This window comes from Catharus ustulatus, chromosome 2 (assembly GCF_009819885.2).
Source record: "Catharus ustulatus isolate bCatUst1 chromosome 2, bCatUst1.pri.v2, whole genome shotgun sequence".
NCBI classification, from domain to species: domain Eukaryota; kingdom Metazoa; phylum Chordata; class Aves; order Passeriformes; family Turdidae; genus Catharus; species Catharus ustulatus.
The window spans coordinates 98,873,397-98,890,217 of NC_046222.1; the positions used below are offsets into that span (position 1 = coordinate 98,873,397).

General features: G+C 53.3%; 2 protein-coding genes across 4 annotated transcripts; one reads left to right on the forward strand and one right to left on the reverse strand.

Moving 5' to 3' along the window:
- Positions 1-3,813: 3,813 nt before the first annotated feature.
- SOX1 (SRY-box transcription factor 1) lies at positions 3,814-5,550 on the reverse strand. The gene has a single exon (XM_033083923.1). The coding sequence runs from the start codon at positions 4,980-4,982 to the stop codon at positions 3,864-3,866; it is 1,119 nt and encodes a 372-aa protein (XP_032939814.1). The 5' UTR covers positions 4,983-5,550; the 3' UTR covers positions 3,814-3,863.
- Positions 5,551-6,069: 519 nt separating this feature from the next.
- Positions 6,070-10,459, forward strand: LOC117009646 (translation initiation factor IF-2-like). Of its 3 annotated transcripts, none has more exons than XM_033083936.1 (2): positions 6,070-6,362; positions 9,242-10,459. In XM_033083936.1, the coding sequence occupies exons 1-2, from the start codon at positions 6,260-6,262 to the stop codon at positions 9,829-9,831; spliced, it is 693 nt and encodes a 230-aa protein (XP_032939827.1). In that variant the 5' UTR covers positions 6,070-6,259; the 3' UTR covers positions 9,832-10,459. The 3 variants fall into 3 exon arrangements, with proteins under 3 accessions (XP_032939827.1, XP_032939837.1, XP_032939845.1); XM_033083946.1 differs by having other exon boundaries at positions 6,070-6,332; XM_033083954.1 differs by lacking the exon at positions 6,070-6,362 and adding an exon at positions 8,334-8,872.
- Positions 10,460-16,821: the final 6,362 nt, after the last annotated feature.

Here is a 16,821-nt window from a genome sequence, read left to right on the forward strand (position 1 = left end):
TAGAAAGGGAGAACCGTTGGGAAAAGAGCCGTGGAGTTCAGGCCAAGTTTGTGTTTTGGCTGGAAGTTTGGAGCGGATCAAACCTGTTATCTCTGTGCGCCTCCTGTCCTTCTGGCTCCTCTGCCGCCGTCCCCCTCCCGGGGCGCAGGGACTCGGTGGCAGAGCCAGGGCCGGGGGGTGGGGTCTGCCCCACGGGGGCCTTGACCCCAAGCTCCCCACGCTACACGCAGCCGAGCTGCGCAGAGAAGCCACCTCGGCCCCGCTCCCATTTGCTTTACTCCCTGGATTTTCCTTCCTTTTACTGAAAATGAGATGACTTTTTGCTTTAATTCTTCCACATACGTGATTTTAATAGCTCTGTCAATCATGCTATAGGAGGAACATTTCATACAATTTTAGATGTAATGTACTTAAGCCATAAATCGCTTAAACCTATTCTTAGTTTTGCATATTCAATTATTCTCTTATATATAACTCTCACAGCAAAAAGCCCGAAGACGTAATTATGTTACTATACCTAACGCTAACTCATCTGCCCAGGAAAGTTGTTTTGTTTAAACACCTAAACGCAAAATTTAATTCAAATTAAACTGAGCTGCCAAAACAACCCATCGACCACGAATAACAAAAAAAATTTACCCCGATGGTGTCTCAAGGGGGTGAGATGGGTAGATAGTTTTTTGGTATTTCCTGGAGATTTTTTTGGTGGTTGTTGTCGTGGTTGTTGTTTTCTTCTTTTTTGTTTCTTTTTTGTTTCTTTTTTGTTTGTTTGTTTGGTTTTTTGTATGTTTGGTTTTTGGTTTTGATTTTTTTTTGGGGGGGGGAGTTGGAAATTCGCAGAGCGAACTGTATTTAATTGAAAGGCAGGCTGAGGATGTTCGAAGCTTATTTGAATATAGCCGACATTGGGTCTCTTTAATCCCCTTGTGTAAAAGTGCAGGTATCCTATTAATTCTAGGCAAAAGGCCATTGAGCAGCTAAATTGTGATGGTAGGAGGGAAAACTTATTAAAAGGAGCTCATTTAGAGAAATATATATATATATATATGTGTATATATATATATAAAATAGCACTTCCCCATAGTATTTCTGCTGTTTGGACGCAAATGAACAAATGTTTGCTTTTCTCCCTTGACCGCTCGAATCCTTCTGTTTCAACAGTCGTGTTCAGTGCTACAGGATCGTCTCGCTGGGATTTTTCTATTCTGCATTGTCATTAAATGTGATTTTTAATAGCCATGACCCTTAAAGAAAAAGGCACATAACAAGATCAGACCTATGTGTCTGCATGTACACACACACACACACACACACACACACACACACACTTCTCTTCCGTCACGATGCTATCTATGGTGTGTACAGATATTTACGAGCACGTTAAGGACAACACATTTCAAGAAACAATTCAACAGGTACCCAGCTTAATCTGCATACCTAAAGGTACGGCTATTAATTTTAAAAATTTCATCCAGGACTGTGTTTGGCTGGAGGAGACCAACATCACAGAAGGTTTCATAGGTAGAGGTGACCAAGACCGCACAGGTTCCTGCTTTCTGTATGCTCTGTTTGGTCGCTGAGCATTTCAAAAGTTGCCTGCTGACTGTCTGAACCTGCACACTCCTTTATTTTAATAAAGGCTAGAATGGTTTTTTTAAAAATTAAAAAAAAAAAAGAAAGAAAGAAAGAAAGAAAAAAGTTTGGGCTGAAAACAATAGACAGCTTCCATGAAAATTTTGTGTTCAGTATGAGTGATTTATACAAAATTATCGACAGGAGTCTGAAGAGTTACGTATGTCAATTGACATGTCACCATTATAAAAGTGCAATCTCTTACGACGGACCAAACCCGCTCCTCATTAGCTAACTAAAACTCCCCACTCCTGGACGGATGCAGTACTTATTGAGCAGAGCTAAAAGACAAACAATCCTACCGCCTGCTAGGATCGACATTAAAGTTCTGGAAGTCAATTATTTCTCCTTTTGTTTAAGCAGTTATAACTACTTTAAAAATTCATATGCTACAGTAGTTTACAGAAAACTTTTAATTCTAACATAGAAAAGTATCTCTCAACAGCTAAAAAAATTTAGATTATATCTCAAAGCATTAAACAACATTCTGCAATGAAATGACACGCATCGTTTTGCTCGACAGCTTTCGCACCAGTCACTAAAAATGGGGGCGGGGGGATGGGGAAGGGGGAGAAAGATCTGACCCTGCCGCTCCCGCTCGCCCCCCGGAATGCTCCGGAGGGATGGGACTGCTTTTCGGGCTTGAGGCTTAGAGGTCGCTTTTCTTTCCGGGACGCGCAAAAAGAAACGCTTTCTCTTTGCCTGGTGTTAATTGGAGGGGAAGTGCCGCGCTGGACGGCGTCTCCTCGTGTGCCGGGGAGCTGGGTGTCCCCCGGGAACTCCCGGCCGAGTGGGGGCCCGAGGCGAGCAGCGCCCCATCACCCCCCAGGGGAAAAGTTAAGGCCCCGGCAAGGTCCGGACCACCAGCCCAGCCATAAAATCCACAAAACGAACGCTCACGACTAGAAGAGTAACGCAATAAACTGCCTTCCCTTGCAGTAGGGAACGAGTATTAAAATAAATCTACCTTCACCCGTCCTGATTTACACAGGTTTGGGAACATCGACATTTACTGCAGATTGCACTTCATTCTGTTTGCCGCTGCTGCTTAGAACTTCCTTCCCAAAATCTAGGTTTCCCTGCTGTGTTTCCAGGCTAACCATGGTAAACACCACTATGTTCTCCAGTTAGTTTTTCTTTTTATACTGATGACTTTTTTTCGCTTTGAAATGTATTTAACAAAACCAAAACAAAACAAAAAAAGGAACACATCCTTGGGATTTCCCTTTAGCCGAAAGGCTTTTTAGTAAACTATTATACACAATCTGATTTCCTTCGTATCGCCTAAATAAAAATTATTTTACAATGCATTTACAAGAAATGATACAAAAAGAAAACAAAATCAAAGAGGAAAACAAACAAAAAAAATCTCCAGATACAATAAAGTTTTATGAACCCCGGAAAAAAATAGAGCTTCCAAAACAAAACAAAAAACGTTTTATAAATAAACAAACAAGTAACGAAAAAAACAAAACCCAACCCAACCCAACCCAACAAACCCGGGAGAATATCTACAAAAAACTTTTAAGTGTTCTTTTGGATTTGTCTTAGTACACGAGTAATAAATGAGAACTGTTTCCTCATCAACTTCGAGTTAATTAGTCAATAAAAAGCTTTCGCAAGAAGCGATCCGTGACTGAAATCGTAGCTGTTCCGCGCGGTATAAAAGTTGGCATCACCTACAACTTTGTGTGTTTATTATTGGTATTTCTTTCCGCCGCCGTTTCCCCCCTTTCTCTCTTTCTCCTCTTTTGCAAATAAACGCTCTTTGTCTCTTGGGTGAATGATAAATACTGTACAAAAAGTCTCGATAAAACACAGAAGTTCAGTCTAAAACTAGTTTCATAAACTAGTCCTTCTAAAAAAAAGGTGATTAAAGCGACCGTTACCTTTTTTCTCTCTCGTTATTATTATTATTATTTATTATTATTATTACAAGAACATCAAAACATTTCTGTACAAAAAGGAAGGAAGAAAGAAAAAAAAAAAAGAGAGGGAGGAGGGGGAGAGCGGGAGGGAAGGGGCGCGAGAGGCAAAAATAAGAGGGGGAAACCTGGGAGCGGGGCAGGAGCGGCGCGGGGCCGGGGCGCGGGCAGGCGGCCGGGGCTGAGCGTGCGGCGGCAGCGGCGGGCGCGCAGTCCTGCAGGCCGGCCCGGCCCGGGGCCGGGGGCCCAGCCGGTGCCCGCGCCCGTGCCCGTGCCTGCCTCCGGCGCTCCGCAGCTGGCGGGGGCTCAGATATGCGTCAAGGGAACGGTGCCGTTCACCCCCGTGCTGGCGCTCTGGTAGTGCTGGGGCAGGGAGTGGAGCCGACTCTGGGCGGCGGCGGCCGCCGGATCCCCGCCTTCCCCGGCCGGTAAGTACATGCTGATCATCTCCCGCAGGTCCCCGGGGCACGGGGCCCGCGAGTGCGAGGTGACGGGCGGGCTCACGCTGGGCTCCGACTTCACCAGCGAGCCCAGGGCGCCCAGCGCACCCGAGGAGGCGGCCGCCGCCGCTGCCGCTGCCGCCGCCGCCGCCGCCGAGTTCTGGTGGGGCTGGGAGCCGTAGGGCAGGGCGCCGTAGCCCGAGGGCGAGGCGCTCATGTAGCCCTGCGAGTTGGAGATGGGGCTGTACTGCAGGGCGCCCATGTCGTAGCGGTGCATGGGCTGCGGGTTGTGCGGGTGGTGCGGGTGATGCGGGTGCGGGTGGTGCGGGTGCCCCCCGCTGCCCGGGTGCTGGCTGTAGGCGAGCTGCGCCTCCTGCATCATCGCCGCCGCCGCCGCAGCCGCCGCCACCGAGCCCGGGTAGGCGCCGTTGGCCCAGCCGTTCATGTGCGCGTAGCCGCCGCTGGCCGTGCCGCCGGGGCTCTCCAGCCGCTGCCCGACGCCGCCCGGGCTGACGCCGACGCCCATGCCCACGCCGACGCCGGCCGGGCCTCCCCCGGCCGAGCCGGCGCTCAGCAGCCCCCCAGCCAGCGAGTACTTGTCCTTCTTGAGCAGGGTCTTGGTCTTCCGCCGTGGCCGGTATTTATAATCCGGGTGCTCCTTCATGTGTAGCGCCCGCAGCCGCTTCGCCTCGTCGATGAACGGTCTCTTCTCGGCCTCCGACATGACTTTCCACTCGGCCCCCAGGCGCTTGCTGATCTCCGAGTTGTGCATTTTGGGGTTCTCCTGGGCCATCTTCCGCCGCTGGCCCCGCGACCACACCATGAAGGCGTTCATGGGTCTCTTGACCCGGTCCTGGTTCGCTTTGTTTCCCCCGCCGCCGCCGCCGCCTCCGCCGCCTCCCGCTCCGGTCTGCCCCGAGAGGTTCGTGGGGGCCTGGGCTCCGCCAGGGGAGTGTAAGTCCGTCTCCATCATCATGCTGTACATTCAAATAGCTTTTTTATTTTCCACCGGTGCCAGACGTGAAAAATGAATCAAACATAGAGGAGCCCGGGAGGACGAGGATCGAGCGAGGCGAAACCCGTTTGTATCTAGGTAGCGACCGCCGTGCGAAAAAAAAAAAAAAAAAAAAAAAAAAAAAAAAAAAAAAAGGAGGAGGAGAAGAAAACCGCGAGGAGAGCGATCGGCGACCCTGCCGGCGAAAAACTTTCTCCCTTTCGCAAATCACTTTCGGGGCTCGGCGGCGACGGGGGTTCGAGCGGCTCAAACAGGTGCACGGCAAACTTGCTGCTTCACTTGGCGCGGCGGGAGGAGTGTGCGGAGCCGTCGGCGGTGTCCTCCGCTCGCCGGCGCTCCCCGGCAGACGCGCGCACACCCCTCCGCTCCCGCTCTTATCCTTAACGGAGCTATTTTTTTTTTGTTCTTTGCTGCTAACTTGGAGAGAGAGAGGGAGGGAGGGGAGGGAGCGTGTGTGACTTGCATCCGCTGATCGCAGGTGAACGGAGAAGAAGAGAGGAGAACCCACCGCCACGCGAAAAGGAGGCGGAAAAAAAAAAAAAAAGTATTTCAACGTTAACTGAAAAAAAAAAAAAAATGCAGGAGGAGGATCGGGGGAGGGAGGGGGTGGGGGAAGGAGCCCAACCAAAACACGCGCCGAGCCCGGCGGCCGGGGCGAGGCGGCACAGTAATTTGCTGGCGGTGGTCTCCCTCCCGCGGCCCGGGCGGGACGGGCCGGGCAGGGCCGGGACAGGGCCGGCACAGGAGGAGGAGCCGCCGGGCGCGCGGGCGAGCGGCGCCGCAGCCATACGGCGCGCGCCGAGCCCGCCTTAAATCGCCTGGCGGCGGCCAATGGGGGCGCGCCGGCGGGCGCTCATTTGCATATGGCGCGCGCCGAGCGGTGACGTGCGCCGGGGCGCGCCGCGCTCGCGGGGGTTGGGGGCGGGCGGAGGGGCCGCGGCCCCCGACGGTGCCCCCGGGGCGGGGACACCCCCTCAGCCCCCGGACACCCCCTCAGCCCCCGGGCACCCCCGCCGGGCATCGCCGCAGCGAGCCCTGGAGCCGCGGGCCGCCCGGTCCCCGCGGGCGCGCCCCTCACGTCGGGCAGTATTTCGGGGGGCTGAGACGCCCCAGGCTGTCCGCCTCGCTCCCGCAGCCCTGCGAGCCGCGAGCAAACGCGCCTGTTCCGCGGGACTTCGTTCTGGAGGTTTCTCCGGAGCCCCCTCAGACGTCTCTCCCAGCTGTTAAAACTGCTCCCAGGCCCAGGCATGCGGAAGAGGCTGGACGCAGTCGTTTTTCACTTAGTCCTAGGGGAGTTAAAAGCACCTGCGACTAAAGAAGGTACACGGAAACATGTTATCTTTGTATATAGTAAGTACAGGTGTACGATTTTTTTTTTCCCTTGAAAGTATTAAAAGACTGCCTTTGTGCCCTGGCTGTCCTGTGAGATTATAGTTATTTTATAGTGGGGAGAAAACATGGAAATTCATGCTGCAGTCTTTAATTGCAGCCATAGGAATGGCAAGTCCGTCGCACAAATGCCCACGCATGTATGAACGGCCACCCCCCTCATCATTTGCTAGGTGGAGAAAGGCACACACAGCGTGCCTGCTCTTTTCACGGTCCGTGTTAATTTTCCTGGCCCTAGTGGCCATCCAAGGCTGGAATCATGCTGCAACTCCCCCAATTACTGTTATTACCAACAGAAGTTTTCTTCAGGAGGAGTATGCACCGTGCACAAAACACCGATCTTAGGTACTGGACTAGGATTAAACTTTTTTTTTTCCTCATTTCCAATGACTCCTCATGATAATCTGAGTTTGCTGGGGAGAGGCCGAAGGCTCAGCCTGCTTCCAGCCTTTGAGCTCAGTCGCCTGAGGTTAACTCAGGTGCCAATGCTTTTGGGAGGAAATTGCTCTCTCTCAGTCAGCCCTAAAGGTGCAAAGAGGGCAGAGGAGACGGTGTAGGAATGGACCCGCGCTTCTCCAGCTGAGTTTCCCAAGTTGCCGTATCTGCCATGGCAAAGCAAGGGAGGCCCTTGTGATTGCTAAATTATGAATCGCAAATACCTCTGGTTGGGAATAGAAGATGAGGGAGAAGGGCGAGAAGGTTACTGCAGAACGGCACATTTCCATTTGGATGGCCAAATGAAGATATGAGGAATTAAAAACTGCGAGATAAGATGTCATGGCTTGCAAGTTATCCACCCAAGGCCCTAGAGGTATTTTCCCCTGAAATTTGATAGACGCCTAAAGGCCTCGTGACAGATAAATGGGTAGAATCGCTGTGGGGCAATCCTTTCCAGATGAGTCCTACGCATCCTGCCGGCCAGTGGCCCCGGTGGGAACACACCGTTATCCCTGCGATCCGGGGATACACACCAGCTTCCCTCCCCCTCTCGTTCAGGGAAACTGTGCCCGAGGCTGAACTTTCCCTTCCCTGGTGCTAATCCACACCCTTCCGGGGCCTGCCCCCTCCTGGACTTTTTCCCGATGTGGGGTTTGTCCTCTTTTCCCCGACCCCCGTCAAGTAAACACAGAATGCTCCTTCCCTCTCCTAGAAGCAGCCAAACTACCAGGAGCACGGTAGCGGGCAGAAACGCGGACAGAGAGCAGGGAGCGGGGATGTGCTGCTGCCATGAGCCCCTCTGGCCCAGGTGCATCCCGCTCACCTTCGGCCAGGGGGAATCTATCGATGGAAAAAAAACCAGTTCGGGGAGGCAGACAGGGGCTTTTCTTCCGAGGTAAAGGTGGTGTAGATCCTGACTCACGGGACAAGGAACGAGGTCAAGCACTTCTGCGAGTGTCGTTTGACAGGGCTGCGGGGCTGGGGTAGTGCAGGCCGGAGATGAGAGGTCCTGCAGAAAGTGGGGTTGCAAAGAGCCAGGAGTCGGGTGGGGGAGAAAATAGGTGGGGGCGGCCGGGAGTGTGGTGTGTGCTGGCTAAACGCTGCAGGGAAGTCAGAGGGGAGGAGGAGAGGAGGTCCCGCACTGGGAGCAGGACCAGGGAGGGACAAAGTCGGGCCGCGGCGCCCGTCGCCCGCTGGGCACGAGGAAGAGACAGGTACCAGCGAGGGATTCTAGCAGGCCAGCCGCAGTGACGAGTGCCTCCCCCGGCCACCCCCGGCTATCCCCCGCTCCGCGCTGCAGGGTGGGACGCGGCTCGGCGGGTGGTGCCTCTCCGCACGCCCGGCTGTGCCTGCAGGGCCGCCCCCTCGGGCCTGGCCGGCGCTGTGCCCTCTGTGCCCCCGCAGACGAGGAGGGGGCGGCGGGGCCGAGCCGGGCGCCCGGAGCAGGCGGCGATCGCCGTCTGCTGGCTGCCGCCGTGCCTCCCTCGCCCCGGGTCGGGGCTGGCGAGCGCCAGCCTCGCCATGGCGATGCCATGGGGAGATGCTCCTAAGAGACTCTGCCTGATCGCTCGCCACCCTGTCTGAAACGTGAGGCGTGGAGGGAGTGGGATCGCTTGCAGCTCCTTTGGCACTTCATTCCAAAACCCGCTAGCCAGAAGGAAATGCAAAGCACTCCCTCGCTACCGGGCTGCCATTACCTGGGCCAAAGCGAGCAAACCGTGAGGGAGCAGAAAGAGCAGGCAAAGGAGAGAGGGAGAAGAATTTTCCTGCCTCGGTGACTTGGTGACTCGGGGATCACAGCTTTCAACGTGACCTGCTTGCTACCCAGTCGAGATGGAATGATTGGAAAAAGGGTGCCTGAATAAAGTCTCGCTTTCTTTCCCAGCGTTAACAACTGTTCTGTGCCATCCTACAGCCCCAGTCCCAAATCAGCTACGGGCTCTCTCTGCGTTTTGTTGTCTTTTCTCAGCTTGCTGGGTAAAAGCGTATGGAGAATCTCTGGAGCTTTCGAGTAGGGGCTCACCCTGTGAACGGTACTCACACATATAATTCAAATTTCACAGCTGACCTGCTCTGAAAACCTCAATCAGCTTCTAATTGAAGGGAAAACAAAATATTGCTTCCCTACAGCAGAGCTAACGATTTAATCATTATATCAGACATTATAGCTTTTAATTAGGCTAATGCTGATACTGTATGGAAAGAGATAATTCAACACAGTTCTTGATGAATTCTGTAATTGGGTTAACGGAGGAGCAGTTGGGGGAAGAGACGTCAATATTCAAGCTGCGTCTATAGCCACCAGGTTTATGAATGAAAGGGAAGGGGGAAAAAGGAAAAGGAGGGGGGGAGAGGAAAGGGCTAAAATTCCCTGACGAGTAATGTCTCCCCCCTTCGCCCAGGAGAGCCGTGCCAACCAACTGGAAGCGTGAGGAGAGTAAGGGCTGTCCTGCCGCCGCCTCGGCGCTCGGCTCCCGGCCGCCGCTCCCAGACAGCCCGGACTGCTGCGACACCCGCGGGACCCGAGCGGCGGCCTCGCTGCGGGACCTCACTGCGGCTCCCCGGAGCGCCTTGGGCGGGGGTCAGTGGCCCACAGCCCGCTTTCCCTCTGTCTCCACCCCAGCCAGCTCCCACTGCTACGCTGGGAGTTCGCGGGAAGGGAGCAACCAGGGACACCAGCACCGAGACTGTCCTGCCGGGGTGCTCCTGGGCGAAGTCAGGAGCACGGCGGGGGAACGCGGAGGGTGGTACGGGACGGGGCCAAAAGGTTTCTGAAGTCCTAATGAGAGCAGGCAGCTGCCCTGCACACAAGCGGGCGGGCTTGGCTCGGCTGCCGGGAGCGCGGGTGCTGGGCAGGGGGCGCGACACGGAGCACAGGGATGTGCTCAGGGCCAGCCTGCTCCCGGCAAAATCAAAGCGGCCGGAGGGCAGGCTGCTGCTCTATGCAGGTGCTTCCATTTATATGTGTATTTATCTTGTAATAAATAAATAAACAGATAAAAGCGCAGCTGAAGCCATTTTTCTAAAGGAATTCTGCATTACCGCTCTTTCCACAGTGTCAATAAATTGCTCCTTTCCGAAGAGTTTGTATATCCCAGCTTTTCTATCTTCTCTCCTTCCTTTCCGGTTTTTCCTGGCTTTGAAAAGAAGCTTTATATTTCCGTTGCGCCTATAAGAAGCAGTATCGATCCCCCCGCACGTCTGATCCCCGCAGCAGCCGAAGGCGGCAGCGGGTCCCGGCGGGCGGGTGTGCCGGGGCTGGCCGGCATCGCCAAGGCAAAGACGGGGCGCGCCTCGCTGGGACGGCGCGACGGTCAGACCGCGCCTAAGCACAGATTTTCTTTCCCCCTTCCTCTTCCCGGCAGGACATTCTGTACGTCCCTTCGCCTAGGAAGGACCCCGATCCTTCCCCCAGTGGGACTTTCGAGTCGGTAGAAAAAAGAGAATCGTGCCTTTGCGAAGTTTTGCCAGCAGGAGCATTTTGTAAAATGTTTGTTTATGCTACGCATCAGCTCGACTTCCAGCACCATATCGTTCCGAAAAGGGAATATTTTGTATTGTGATCCATCCTTGTCTAACTTTGTTAGTAATTACAGTAAAATTGAGTAAGTCATTGATAGCATTCCAATGACAGAACTGTACAGGCCGTATACACCTTCTTACATTACACAAAAGCTGCACTTTTCAAGTCTGTTCAGATTTTAAAATTTCTTTAAAAATTATTATTACTAAGGTACACGCCGGGAATATTTGCTGATCAGATGGCACAGCATTTCGCAGGAGATGAGGGTTTGCACTGTCCAAATTTTCACAGTTTGGGGTTTCTACCTAAAAGGATAGCCAGACTTTTTACAGTCGAGTTATCGAGTGGTCCTTTAGACAAAAAACCCCACACCAAGAAACAAAAAAAACCTCCCCACCAGAAGAAAACCTGCCCAGCAATTTACTTTCCACCGTAAGAAAATACTTAAAAAGAGTTTAGTTTTGTAACTGTAAACTTGTAAAGAGAAGGAAGAGCTGCGGGGGTGGAGAGTCCGACAGACTAGAACGACTTGCAGAGTTATTACATAGTTAATCTTTAAAATTGCGCTGCTGAAATGTCAGTCACGGAAAAAGAGCTTCTAAAGCCCAACTGCGGTATCCCATTTACAGCAGGGCAACCTGGATGGTTATGGCTGTGGCGCATCGCTCAGAGCACCATAAAGGTAATATTTCTGGTTTGCATCCTCGTCAGTTATCCCCAAACTGCAAAGGCATCATTCAGGGCAAGTCAGAATGAATTTGTGTAAAAAAACAAACGAGGAAAGAAAAAATCCTAAATAATATAGAAGCTTCTTCTTGCAGGCCATCCTGTTATTGCAAATTAGATTAGCTACACAGGCTTCAATAAAAACATGACATGAGGTTCACAGGAGAGCGAAAGTATCATCCACTCCAATCTCTCCTTTCATCGAAACACCCCGCACAAATTACATCTTCTCGTTTAATACACCTTTCAATGAGATTAAAACATCACTTTGACACGGTTTCAAACCTTTTCGGTCGCACATTCAGTGCTTACTTAGGAAACCAGCAAACAAGGGCAAAACTAGAAACATCTAAATAATCTCAGACCGCTGGTCTGGAAATTAAAGGTAACCAGAGGAAATACATGATCCTCTTGCTCCATCCAGTGCAGCATTCTGGCCATGGGAAGGCGGACAGCGAATGCCAGTGAAGAGAAGAGAAAAACCCGGTTTCTTTCCCACCAAAGGGAGATCCCGGTTACTTGGTCGGTGTTGGGATCCCGTCTTTATTTGTCTTTTTGGAAAAGGAGTGTCATCTGTTTTCCAGCAGATCACTGACTGCTGATTCCCACTGTCCTTAAACAGATTCCCTTAGCAGTCATCGTAAAGCGGGATAGTAAACAAACCGCTACTGACACCTTTAGCAAATATGTAATTTACAGCAAAGACTGGCAAAACTGAAAAAGGTGCTGGAGCGGGAACCAGGGGGAGGTGAAGCGGGGGAGGGAGGCAGGTTATTCATAGACTGTCCTGTTCTAGGAATAATAGTCCTTACAAATAGCTGGGGCTACACCTCAGCTGCACCCACAGCCTGACCCGGCCCGCAGCCGGTGCAGGGCGGTAGCCCCCGCCCCCGGCCGGACCCCTCCTCCCTGGGTGGGAAGTGCAGCCCTCGCGGGGGATGCCTATCTCGGGGTGGATGTGTCAATTTTTGCCACAGGGTCAGCGCAACCGGGCGGCCCACGGCGGGGAGGGGATGGCGCCAGCCCCCGGCTCTGCCTCTCTGGAGTCCAGACCAGGAGCGGCAGGCGAGGACGGGGCGCTCTGAGACACTGGGGCAGCCTGGTTTGGTGGGAAGAAACCGTAGTTGGGCATCTCACTGCGTGCTCTACTGTGCGTTTGGGGACAATTTGCAACCACTTCCCCTATCCCCATCCGTCCATCCATCCATCCATCCATCCATCCATCCATCCATCCATCCATCCATCCATCCATCCATCCATCCATCCATCCACCCATCCATCCATCCATCCCCCCACCTCCCCCTTAACAAAGAGGCTTTCAAAACATAACCTTTTATGGCAGCCTGCGGAATCAATGCGATAAAACGGGGTTTTAATGGGTTAATTGACTGGAGCCGCTATCATGTTTAAACACCTGTTTCTGAAAAGAGATTCAGCCAAAACGCGTCCCCTCCCTGATCGATAGATGTACAACCTTGCTGCACCGCCTGTTGATCGACCTCAAATACCACCGTCAATTATGAGAGGGAAAATCCATTTCATCCTTTTTAAAATATCCCAATACTTTATAGCAATAGTGAGAAACTCTCCAGTCACTTTGGAGCTGGGGAGGGAGGATAAGACCCTGGGTGGGACCACGCCAAATAGCCTTAACCTCCGGGATGGGACTTGGCTTCGAGAGACCTTTCTGTGGAGAGGTCCCGGCAGCTGTCACCTTCACAGAGGACCGGATCCAGGGATCCCCGTTCCTTGGGAAGATCAAGCCGGGCTCAGCCCGGCCGCACTAGCAATGCTGGGAGCCCATGTGAATGCTCTCTCCCAGGGGGAGAGATTAAGCAGGCATTAGTTGTAATAGCTGAGGGCTGCTCTGCCTATTGATTTCCCTTTTTTTGGCAGTATTAATACAGGCAAGCCCGCCGGTCAGTCACAGCGAAATTGATTCTTTGCCCAAGACACCTTTCACTAAATGGCACCCGCGCACCGACATGTTAATTTTGGAACGTGTAAGCGGAGCGGGCGCTGCACGCTCGGGAGGCAGCGCCGCCGCCCCCGGCGCCCTCCCCGCCCCAGCCCTCCCGCAGCCCCCTGCCCCTGCCCGGCCGCCGCTCTCCTTCCCCGCCTCAAAACCCAGTGAGGCGTCTTCCCCAGAAGGCGGAGGGGGGCAGCCCAAAACGCTGTCACACCACACCCGCACCCCCCCAAATCCGTGTCACAGCCGATAACCCAGTGACTGCAACCGGCTCTTCCCTCCTTGAAGCAAAAGTAACTTGGAAGCCCTCCCCTCGCCGGCTTCCCCTCCTCCATTCCCAAGACAGGGTGAAGACCCCCTCAAAAGTTAGAGGCACACTTACAGTTGCTCTTCCAGCTCCAGCCTCCTCCCAACATATCATCTGAAGGGGCAGCCTTATTATTATTATTACTTTTTTGTTTTTTTGGATTTTTTTCTCCTCTCTGCTCTAGTCTAGCTCACACCTTCCTCCGACCGTGCCCGCAGGTGCAGGGCAGCGCGACACGGAGCCGGCGGTCTCTTGCTCGCCCCTCGCCCAGCCGCAGCTCCCAGGCGGCTGTGCCCGAGCCACGAGTGCCCGGCGACACACGCACACTCACCATTCGCGCTCTCTCGCTCACTCGCTCTCTCTCTCTCCCCCTCACACACACGCGCACGCACACACATACACACCGCACAAGAGAGGGGGAGAGAGGGAGAGCGGGAGACAGAGAAGAAAATGAAATTTATTATTGATAGAAAAGACTTTAAAGACAATTTCAAGTTATTGTTTCGGTCTGGAGAGAAAAGGAAAAAAAAAAAAAAAAGAAAAGGAAAGGAGAAAAAAAGGAGAGGGGCTTTTCTCCCCACCCCAACATAATGAAACGCCTTTTGTGTGGCACTGAACAATACCAAACAAGTATTCTAATAAATAGCCACTTTTTTGTTCCGTCGCGGCAGTGAATAGAATTGAGCAGTTGGTTTGAGAGCAGCTGGAGCGCCGCGCCGAGCGGGGAGGTGGAGCCCGGAGCCTTCGTCCTCTCTCTTCCCCTTTCCTTTTCTCACACGCACATTCTCCTCTAACCTTGCATTTCTGCCACTCCGCTCCCGCTGGGCCACTGTCCCCTGCCCCTTTCTCTGCGACAGATGCCTCCCGGAAAGGAAGAGCCACCCCTAGGTGTTCCTGCCCGCACCTGTGCGGCGCCTCGGGGCTCCCTGCGCCTCCTCCCGACCCTCACTGCGTCTGCCTCGGCCGCCCCGGACCCTGCTCCTTCTCCCCCGCCGTACCCTGAAGGTCCCCGGCAGCCCAGGGACCCTGCTCCTTTCCCCTCCGGCAGCCCAGGGACCCTGCTCCTTTCCCCCCTGACCGCCCAGGGACCCTGCTCCTTTTCCCCCCAGCAGCCCAGGGACCCTGCTCCTTTTCCCCCCAGCAGCCCAGGGACCCTGCTTCTTTCCCCCCTGACCGCCCAGGGATGCCGCTCCCGCGCCCCCCCGCCGCACTCTGCCTCCGACAGCTCGGGACCGCGGAGGCTCCGAGCCCGGCCAGACCCTCCTTTGTTGACAATAAACTTGGATTTCACAGGGAGGCTCAGAGTCCCCCTCCGCCCTCTCGCTCCCCCTCTCCCGGCCTTCCCTCGGGATGGAGCCGGGCTTTGTCAACCTCCCCCTCTCCGCTCAGGATCGCTGCGGAGGGTCCGCTCTTCCTCCGCCCCGTACCGCTCATTGCCATCACCTCCCCTTTCCTAGACAGCGCCGTTAGTTTTCGTCCTGTATTTTTTTTCCCCTTCTCTCCCTAAAACACTATTTTCCAGTCCCTTTCTGCCAACGTGACAACCGCTCTAGGAAAGAAAGTCGATAGAGGTTATTAAAACGGACACAAGTCAGCTAAAGGTTTTCAGGTAAAGCTGAGAGTGCCCCGGTTTCCGTTCTGCTCCGGCTGTGCGGGTGTGTGCCTGCCCGTCTGTGCCGAGGATGTGCGGCGGGGAGGGAGGGAGGAGGAGAACAGAGGGATGGCTTTGGCCGCCGCTGGAGCCGGCTGTAGATCCAGGCGGGTCGTGGCTGCCGGGGCTGAACCCTGCGGGGGAACCAACGAAACTGGGAAAGGACACCGCGGGCAGTCGCCTTCCCACCGCCGGACTGCCTCCTTCTTTTTTTAGGGGGTGGATCTAGTCCTCATTCAAAAAATAAACTAATACATACCCCCCACCCCAAACATTAACCTCCGATTCGGTTGCCAGCCAGAGCCTTGCTTGTCTCGCGAAAGCTGCGGGAAATACCCGAGTTTCAAATAAACCCCAGCAATTGCTGCAAAGACTCCTTAGCATCCAGGGATTACCTCGTCAGCTATTTTGAGGTGCTCAGTCACATACAATCATTAGAGATGTTGGAATAAAAAGCAGATTGCTTTTAAGTTTAAACCACCGTTGCCCTTTACAGATTCGTACTGACGCTCGGAGGGGGAGCAGGGCAACAAGGGACGGGGCGTACTAACGACCTGAATTAAATGTTACATCCTCATCCGTGGGGCGAGAAGTGGGAGACATCTCGGCCAAGGCTCAGCGCTCGCCCTCTGCTAGAGCCGATCCTTGCACGTCCTTCCAGAGCTGCCCAGAGGGACCCCTGGAGGTGAGGGCAAAAAGCGGGGGAGGACCGCTGCGGGAGTGCCGGGATGCCCTCGGTGTCCCCTCCCCAGAGCCCGTCCCTTTTCCCGGGGGGGTCTTGCTGTGAGCCGTGCCCGGCTGCGTACCTCTGCCTGCACGGAAAATTCCCCTCCTTTCTTTTTCCACCCCCCTCCCTCCCCTCTCTTTTAAGTGGATTTTTGCTCTCACTTCAATAACACGCCGGCTCTAATTAGCTGCAATATTAAGAAACGCTGCTAAATGACAGTTTTATCGGGTTTGTGCAGATAGGAGGAACGCGGGGACCCAGCGAAATATCCACCCAATGCGTTTGGCGCTGGATCCCCGCCAGCAGCCACCGCTCGCTCTTTTTATATGGAAAAATGGCAACATTTTGGAAAGCAGCTTTAAAACTTTGACTTATATTTTACATGCTAAATAACGGGGAGAATGGCGGCAGCGTTACAGAAAGCTTCAACCCTGCAAATATTTGAATGGGGCTTTTTTGTAAAGTAGAGCAGCTGTCAGTCAGCTGGCTTTGACAGCCTGCCACAATTTTGTCATTTAATAGTGGGTGTTAGGCTAAGTGCAAAACACTCTGGCAAACAGATGTCAAACCTACATCTCATATAAATGGGGGTTGTAAAATTGAGTTTTAACCCACATATAGGGCTTTAAAAAGCGGTGCCAGTGTGTAAACTGTATACAAAATAAAGATACTGACAATCTCCCGTGTGGGCTTGTTATTTGAAGTAGGCTTATTTAGAAATCTGACCTCCAAATTATGCTAAATCTTCCTACATTTCAAACAGTGGAATATGAGAACAGTGCTTGGGAAAGTCGAAATTAAGGACAAATATGATGGCTCGCCAAAAGGGTCTGATTGTCGTGTGTACAGAGAAACCAAGGCTCTAAATTCATTGAACTTGTCATCACTCTTCCAAATCTGAAGAGAAGGAAGGAAGGGAGGAAGGAAGGGAGGAAGGAAGGAAGGGAGGAAGGACGGAAGGAAGGAAGGGAGGAAGGAAGGAAGGGAGGAAGGACGGAAGGAAGGAAGGGAGGAAGGAAGGGTTTCAGGGACTGTTTTCTACAGCAGGACCCGAGGGATTTGATTTAGAAGAAGGCGGC